This window comes from Telopea speciosissima, chromosome 3 (assembly GCF_018873765.1).
Source record: "Telopea speciosissima isolate NSW1024214 ecotype Mountain lineage chromosome 3, Tspe_v1, whole genome shotgun sequence".
Lineage (NCBI taxonomy): Eukaryota > Viridiplantae > Streptophyta > Magnoliopsida > Proteales > Proteaceae > Telopea > Telopea speciosissima.
Genome location: NC_057918.1, coordinates 817517 through 826584, shown reverse-complemented (window position 1 = coordinate 826584; position 9068 = coordinate 817517). Strand labels below are relative to the sequence as shown.

At 38.7% G+C, this 9068-nt stretch overlaps 1 protein-coding gene across 1 annotated transcript; it reads left to right on the top strand.

The window, feature by feature from the left end:
- Nucleotides 1–593: 593 nt before the first annotated feature.
- Nucleotides 594–7552, top strand: LOC122654732 (potassium transporter 4-like). The gene is made up of 9 exons (XM_043848954.1): nucleotides 594–726; nucleotides 1767–2007; nucleotides 2092–2337; nucleotides 4298–4348; nucleotides 4462–4722; nucleotides 4842–4894; nucleotides 5244–5358; nucleotides 5488–5742; nucleotides 6308–7552. The coding sequence occupies exons 1-9, from the start codon at nucleotides 682–684 to the stop codon at nucleotides 7396–7398; spliced, it is 2358 nt and encodes a 785-aa protein (XP_043704889.1). The 5' UTR covers nucleotides 594–681; the 3' UTR covers nucleotides 7399–7552.
- Nucleotides 7553–9068: the final 1516 nt, after the last annotated feature.

Genomic DNA, 9068 nt, shown 5'->3' with positions numbered 1-9068 from the left:
GTTCGAGCAGAGGTAGAATAAACATTTTCGACCCCTCTGTTAGATGTACTCTCGACGTCAAATACATATAAAAACTTTTAAATCTGGAATTATCTGGTACTTAAGCTAAATACAAGAATCTCCCCGCGCCTCCAATAAGTCAGTGGTGGTGGTGGTGAATGGAGGGTGTGAGTGGGAGGAGGAGAGAGAAGAGTGCGTGTGTGTGTGGGGTTTGAGTCCGATCGAGAATTCGGGATACGATCATAGGATAGGACTAGGACTACGAGTGTGTGTGTGTTGATAGTAATTATTAGGGAACGTGTTTAAGTGAAAGACTCCAAAGCCCAATCGAAGAATCGAGTTCTTTTTAGAGGTTCCATTAGAGAAAGGATTCCCTTCCCGCATGCCTCGCAGGAAGAAGCGAAGGAATGAGGAAGCCAAATCGTAAAGGTCAACTCGTGTCCGCCTCTTTCACCCCAAGGAAATGATTACTGATTAGATTAGATTAGATTAGATTAGATTTGTCTTCAAGAGGCTTCATGGCTATCGTCCCGCACTTACCTTACAGAAAGAGCTCTAGAGAGAAGAGAGAGATGGATGATACTTAATGGTACATAGAAAATAGCATTTTCCTTATAAATTATATACATAATAAACTTATAGAGGACTCGGGGATCACCGATTAGTTAGTACATACGGGCCATGGATTCCGAAGCTGGAACTTCGACCCCTCGAACTCCTTCTCAGGTTAGGATTTTATATCCTCCCCACTTTTCTTCTTCTTTCTTTTTTTTTTTTTTTTTTGTTCTGATTTTGTTTGTACTTTTTTCATTAATCGCCTGTTTCCATCTTCTTCTTGATTCTATCTCTTCTTTGTTGTTCCCTTTGACTATCGTTTTGACTTGTGAGCCTGAATTGAATGAATTTGTAACATTCATCAAGAAGCAATAAGAATGAAAAATCGTATTGGAGATCAGCACAAACGCTCTGACAGCTTGCCTTGCTTTCTTTTTTATTACTCTCTTAAGACTAATAATCTCTGTCTCTTTCATCCATTTAAGTTTCGAACTTCATTTATTCATTTCCAGTATTCTGAAGAAATTGTTTCTTCCGGTTAGGTTATTGCTATCACTGTTTCTTTAGGATGATCCTAAAGATACTTTTTTTTTTTTTTTTTTTTGGGTTGTGGGGGGGGGGGGGAGTGGTGGTTGGAGTTGCAGAAGAAAATAAAAGCAAAAAGGAAAACCGAATGAGAATGAAATCAGTTTATCCCACCATCGATTGAAGAACGAGAGAAATGAATTTTCAATGTAATGATTTGAATAATCTAAATCCGTATTAACTAATCTATTCGTTTCATAGCGTTTTCCAGCGTAAGTTCATCTTGATGGAACTTTCTCATCTACGGCAGTTTGGTGGCAAAATCTCAATTGTGAAATTTGTCAACTTTTGCTGCTCTGTTGTTTGACCCACTCAAAGTTAGCCCTTTTCCAGCTTTGCCCAAGCAATTTGACTTCCCTAAATTAAATGATATCTGGTTTATCAGTTATTATTCACCCCTTTGTTGTGCACCTTTCTTCCTTTTATTTCATTATTATAAGCATTATCGAAAAAATTGTACTAAATTGTACTTGGTAGTTTTACCTTCATTACTACTGCTACTCTTAGTATTATTATTATTGTTGTTATTGTTGGCAAATCCCCTGTTTCCTGTGCTATGGAACAGGGGACTATCTTTTGTTTTATCTTGGAACTAAATAAAGATTCTTCTTTTGGTGGTCATACAGTTCTCGTGGAGGTACATCTCCAGGAATTTGATATTAGCATACCAAAGCTTCGGTGTGGTCTACGGGGACTTGAGCACTTCACCTCTCTATGTTTATAAAAGCACCTTTGTTGGAAAGTTGCAAAATCACCAGAATGAAGATGCAATATTCGGTGCATTTTCGTTGATTTTCTGGACCCTTACTTTGATCCCCTTGATCAAGTATGTCTTCATCCTCTTGAGTGCTGATGACAATGGGGAAGGTGTGTTATGACTGGATGCCTCCAAATTTGTCTTCTTGTTTTGATTAAAACCTCTTTTCAATCTAACGATCTTTCTATAATCAGGTGGAACATTTGCTCTTTACTCACTTCTTTGCAGGCATGCAAAGTTTAATTTACTTCCTAATCAGCAAGCTGCTGATGAGGAGCTTTCTGCATACAAATATGGGCCCTCGTCACAAGCTGTAGCCTCCTCCCCATTGAAGCGATTTCTTGAGAAGCATAAAAGGCTCAGGACAGCTCTACTTCTGGTGGTATTATTTGGAGCATGCATGGTTATAGGTGATGGTGTCCTTACCCCAGCAATATCAGGTAATAAATTTTTTATTTTTTTTGGATATTCTGATATTTTATATGATTCGGATTTTTTAAACTCTAGACTTGCGCAATGGAAAACATAGAGTTTGTATTGCTTTTCCTAGGCAACGTCACTTGATAATTTGACAGCTACTTTGACTACGGTCTTTCTCAATAAAATCATCACATAGTAATTCAACAAAGCCCAAGGTGATTTCTCTTTCCCCTTCAAGTTTACCTACTACGGTTTCAGATTGAATATGATCTCCAATAGATAATAGCTAATGCTTTAGCTAGGATACAAAAGTGTACATTGAACAGTAGAAGAAAAGCCAAACATATATAGTCCCTTTCACATGGATCCTGTTAGTGAGTTTTCCTTTAGCATGTTGATCAAACGGTTATGACTTATGGTTGTCCCTTGGTCTAAGTTTTGGCCTATCAAAAGCTATTCAGTAATCGAAAGATTTGGATCAACATTCAGTGGTACCAACTACTTAAATATCTTTGGCTGGAGTTACAGGACTGGCAGACTGGTCTGTGGCAACATTTGAGATTTTGGTTTTGACCCGAAACATTTTGAGTTTCAACCAAAATTTGATCGAAACTCTGCATGTTTTGACTAGCTATTTCATTTGATCATTTTCGATGGTCAAATAGCCATATTTTGGCCCGAAACTTTAGGAAATCCTAGTTAAGCATTTCTAAACATATTGAAACCTTTTTAGATTGTTAAAAACACACACTAAAAATGGTATTTTGGTTTCATACTCTAGGTTGGTAGTGTATGCCATACGTTGCTGTATACTTTATCAAATTATAGCCTATTCTACACATAATTTAGTATTAGAACACACAAAATTCAATAAAAACAAAAATATACATTAGGAATGAAGAAAAAACCATTTAATTTTACACAATTTCGAAGTATTACAATTACAAATACTAGTGTACAAGTGTTATAAGTAGTCAAGTGTACAACCAAAATTAAGACACACTGCGAAACCGTTCCTTCAATTCCAGGTCAATACCACGTAGGGTTCTGGGAAGGCTCAAAACCTTGCTCAAATGCGGCAAATCGTTATTGTAGATGCGTTGTAGTAGTCCCCAACACATTGTTCCACCAAGAGATGCAGGTGATTTGGTCAAAAATACCAAATCTGGGATTTTTTTGGAGTTTTCCCCCTCTTAACAAACGAAACCGAAATTTCGATCGAAACAGTGCTTTTATATCAAAAGTGAGTTGAAACCAAAATTTTAGCCGAAATGCTGAAATTTCGGTCAAAACCCTTCATTCCTAGTGAGTCACACTCCGTTTCATTTCGATCTTTGTTGAAACAGAAATATTTCTCAAAATCGCGGTAGTTTCAACTGAGATTTCAAACTATTGTCTTGGGCCATAATTACGTGTCAATAATTTCATGATAATAGGCTTAGGACTACTGTAGGAGAGACCATAAGATAACTTGATCAGATGGTCAAAAAATGTTTAATGGAGTGACAGAAGCTCTGAAGAAAAATACATAGATCAGATGGTCAATACTTGTCTGTTCAAGCTGATTTAGATGGGGGCCTTCTCAACACCCCCCCCCCAAAAAAAAAAAAAAAATATATATATATATATATATATGGGACCAGATCCTTTTAATGCAGTGCCTTTTAGGACTATCAATTTCTTGTTCAGTGCATATGCTGTTGGGTATTGTCGACCATTGTGTGCCAAAATGGAAAATCATGTTCCGTCAAAAAAAAAAATGGAAAATCATGTATCTGGTTTTCAGGTGGCCAGTGCATTAATTTTAACTTGATGTCCTATTGATCTTAGTTTCCAGTCAACATAGCTTCTTTCTGTGACTTCTAATTTAATCAACACACGTTTGCCATCTTTACAGAGAGTTCAATAGAATTTCAATAGTATTGAAATATTTGTTGTCCTTTTTAGACACTGAACCTTGAAAGTGTTTACTACTTGCAGTTCTATCGTCAGTGTCTGGGCTGCAAGCTACCGAACGAAAACTAACTGATAGTGAGTAGTTTTGCCCAGCTCTTTACTTATCTGTTTCACCATCTCTTCTCTACAAGTTTAACTCAGTACGCCTAATATTGTCTTCTAATGATTAATGATGTGAATCCATTCAGGTGAGATGATATTGATTGCTTGTATCATATTGGTGGGCTTGTTTGCTCTTCAGCATTGTGGCACCCACAAAGTCGCTTTTATGTTTGCGCCTATTGTCATTATCTGGTTAATATCAATTTTTTCCATTGGCTTATACAACACAATACATTGGAACCCAAGGATTTTGTCTGCAATTTCTCCGTATTACATCATTAAGTTCTTTAGAGAGACGGGAAAAGATGGATGGATTTCTCTTGGAGGTATTCTCCTTTCAATCACAGGTATGTTTGATCTGGGATCCAAGTACAGCTACATCAGAGTTGAGTGAAGAAACTGTAATCATTCATGCATCTTCTAAGACTCATAAAAATGTGGCTGAACTTTTGAATGGTCCCACCAGGTACTGAAGCTATGTTCGCTGATCTGGGTCACTTCACTGCCTTTTCAATCAGGGTAGGTCTAACTTTGGCCTCTATTTATTTATGCAAGGAAACATGCAGTATGCTAGATTATAAGAGCATATCTGCAGTACATGTGTTTGATTTGCTTGGCTGCAGAAACTATCCTAATGTAATATGATGCACTGATGTCAAGGTATCTGAAAACCTTTGGTAATCAAGGTAGAAGGAAAGACAAGTTTTTATTTGTGACAAGTGCTTATTCTAACCCAACTGACTCAATTCTTAGTGCAAATCTCCATTGTGGTTCATCTGTGCTTTGTTTACAGGGTCCACTATGTTTTTTATATATATGTTCCTATATATTTCTGAGTGCAATCTTATTATTACCATTGCTTTTGCAGATTGCTTTTGCCCTTGTTGTGTATCCCTCTTTGATAGTGCAATACATGGGGCAAGCTGCTTTTCTCTCTAAAAACCTCTCTTCAATTCCTCGAGGTTTCTACGACTCGATCCCAGGTCAGTTTCTTCCCCGTGAATTTGGCTCTGCTGCCTTTTGTTATCAGTTGAATCTGTACAAAGTACAAACATCATGTTCTTGATGCAATGTTGATCTGTGTCTGCTATCAATCCTTGCTCTTTCTGCAGTTAGTATATTTTGGCCTGTCTTTGTGATCGCTACGCTTGCAGCCATTGTTGGGAGTCAGGCAGTCATCACGGCTACTTTTTCCATTATCAAACAATGCCATGCCCTTGGTTGCTTTCCCCGAGTCAAGGTCGTCCACACCTCTAAACATATATATGGGCAGATCTACATTCCAGAGATAAATTGGATCCTCATGGTCCTTTGTCTTGCTATAACCATCGGATTCCAAGATACAACTTTGATTGGAAATGCTTATGGTAAGTCCATTCTAGAGCAGCAGCTTATTACTGTTCAGGGGCATGCACCTAGAAGGATGAGAAAGTTCATTCTTCTGGCATCTCTCCTCTTCAACTAGCAGACCAGACCAGGGTGGTTGGTTAACCAATTACCGAGGACACCTAATTTACTGGTCCTGATCCATGTGCTTGTCAGACATTTGAGTACCATTTCATCATTTGAGTCAATTATAGCCCAAAAAATGTCACTGTGGGAACCATCAATTGGTGGGTTCCTGCTTGGGATGTCTACCAATCAGAAGCATTCCAATTCTTGTTTCAAGTGTCCTCAACTTCATATATCTGGTAATTTATTAAATTAGATGAACTGGAATGATCATATGAGTCAATTGTAGTGAAAACAAATTCATTGTGGGACCTATCAATTTGTGGATTCCCAGCCACAGGATTTTCACTATATACATGACATAGGAGCAGGGGGATAGGTTTCCATCTCCACTCTTTATATTTTCTCAACCTCTTTTTTATTTTATTTTTATTAGTATATTTCCTTACTGCAGATTCTCGATTGTCTTTTGTTATCCAGGCATTGCATGCATGACTGTGATGTTCGTTACAACATGTCTTATGGCACTTGTCATAATCTTCGTGTGGCGGAGAAATGTTCTGCTGGCTGCTGCATTCCTCCTTGTCTTTGGGTGTATTGAGGGTGTTTATCTCTCAGCATCATTCATAAAAGTACCCCAGGGAGGATGGGTTCCTCTTGCTCTCTCAAGCATCTTTATGGTTGTCATGTTTGTTTGGTACTATGGGACTCGCAAAAAGTACAACTTTGATCTTCACAATAAGGTTTCTCTGAAATGGCTACTAGGCCTGGGCCCTAGCCTCGGTATTGTCCGTGTGCCAGGCATAGGGCTTATCTACTCAGAATTGGCAACCGGAGTTCCTGCAATTTTCTCCCATTTTGTCACCAACCTTCCTGCATTTCACCAGGTCTTGGTATTTGTCTGTGTGAAATCAGTCCCAGTTCCTTATGTTTCGCCAGAAGAACGCTACCTCATTGGTAGGATCTGTCCAAGACCCTACAGGATGTACCGGTGCATTGTGAGGTATGGGTACAAGGACATCCCGCGGGATGATGGAGATTTTGAGAACCATCTCATCCAGAGCATTGCAGAATTCATCCAGATGGAGGCTGTGGAACCGCAATTATCTAGTTCTGAGAGTTCATCATTGGATGGGAGGATGGCTGTCATAAGCACGAGATCTCTCCAGTCGACCTTGAGTTTGGTTATCTCTGAGCAAGAGGAGGACTATGGTTTGAGCACCACCATTCAAAGCAGCAAATCAGCAACCCTTCAAAGCTTGAGAACTGCATATGAGGATGAGAATCCACATGTCACGAGGCGTCAAGTGAGGTTCCAGTTGCCACCAAACCCAGGTATGGATCCTTCAGTGAGGGAAGAGTTGTTGGATTTGATCCAGGCAAAGGAAGCAGGTGTTGCATACATAATGGGGCATTCCTATGTGAAGGCCCGTAGGTCATCATCATTCCTGAAAAAGCTGGTGATTGACATAGGGTATTCATTCCTCCGGAAAAACTGCAGGGGCCCTGCTGTGGCTCTGAACATTCCTCACATTAGCCTCATTGAAGTTGGCATGATTTACTATGTGTAGCCATTGAAGGATACAATGGATCACAGGTGAGACCGTAAGGTGGATCTCCATTTGTTTTTGTGAACTGAGGGAGGTCTGGGTTTCAGTTGGGAAGAAAGAGTGTGAAGATAACTCTAGATTCACGTCTTTGGTAAAAGGTATATCTTTCCTCAAATTTCTCCTCAACATTATGTACATATATATTAACTCTAGATTCACGTCTTTCGTAAAAAGTTTATCTATCCTCAAATTTCTCCTCAACATTATGTATATATTCACACAGCCCAGCACAACCAATAAGGTAATTCATGGGAATCCATCTTATTAGTTAATCTATATAACTCTGATAGAAGTGATATTTAAGCTGGGAAAATAATGAGGGATAGGATTTTTTTTTTTAAAAAAAAAACTAAAATAAAAATTGAGTGAGCTTAATGATTTTGGTTAAAGATTAAATTTTTTGAGGACATATTCCATCAATTTTGGTGGATTTATTTTTCCCCTTTCTGGATTCTGGAATGAACTCAGATCCTTTGTTAATTCCCATGCTCTGCTTGTAGAGCACTGCTCATGCATGTCGCCAAAAGATACACTATTCAGGGGATTTTAATCCTCTCCAGCGTCCTCATCTGCCAATGAAGGCCTGGGAGCTCAACATGTGGAATGGTGCTTTATTGAAAGTACACGTTGACAGTCCGTACTTCTTTTTGCCTATAAACAAATCAAGAAATCCATGGATTTTATGTTTAGGAAAGAACGTTGTCTGCACCAGCGCAGAGGCAAATGAAGGGAAGCACAAAGGCATCCAACAAGAGGGGCAGAAAGGTTATTTTGAGAATGGATCAACTGCATTTTCCAACAGGTGAACTTACGTCTTAGAGTCAATTACATTTTAATTTTGTTTTCATAAAAGCCCCTCCTCTCTTTGTAAATGCTAAAAATAGGATAAGTGGTTGGTTCTCACATGTACGTTCACCTGTTGGTATGCGCAAAGGAACCGAACTCAGTTATTTCCCTCCTCCCTCTTTCAAATACCTTGTCTGTAAGGGTAGGGAATGTGATCAGGCAACCTTTTTTTTTATCAGAAGGGGTAAGCATTGTCAGGCTATGTTTGGAAGCAAAAAAAAAAAAAAATGAAAAAAATATTTAATGAGTTAGACACAAATTAATCAAGTGTGAAATTTTATACTTTATATTTAGGGAGAATGTTCTCTGTGCCACAGTGCAGGCTTCGTCTAGGCACATGAGCCTGCCACTCAGGGGGGTAGGGTGGTCATTGTGCCCATCCCCATGTGCCTATGTGCAGCTTGCATTACGGTACAAAGAACAACACCCCTTATATTTAATAACATTTTTCCTATGTCTTTTGTATTCATTAATTCCTCTTCATCTTCTTGAGTATCAATTTCAAACTTTTATATACTATGCCATAATGATACAATGGTCAAGTTGTGGTATTGCAAACTTATAGTTTCGGGTTTGAAATTGAAAGCAACATCTTTTACAAAGTAGGGATAAGACTCTGCACATTTGCCCTTCTCAAACCCTACAATAGCGGGAGTCTCGTGTAGGAGCATACTCTTTATTGACAATTATGTATAGAAGGAAACAAAGTTTATTGGACTGGAGTGGCCCTTGCTCCATTCCACCATTGTAGTGGTGATATTAGAATGTGGCTTGATACCTCAATT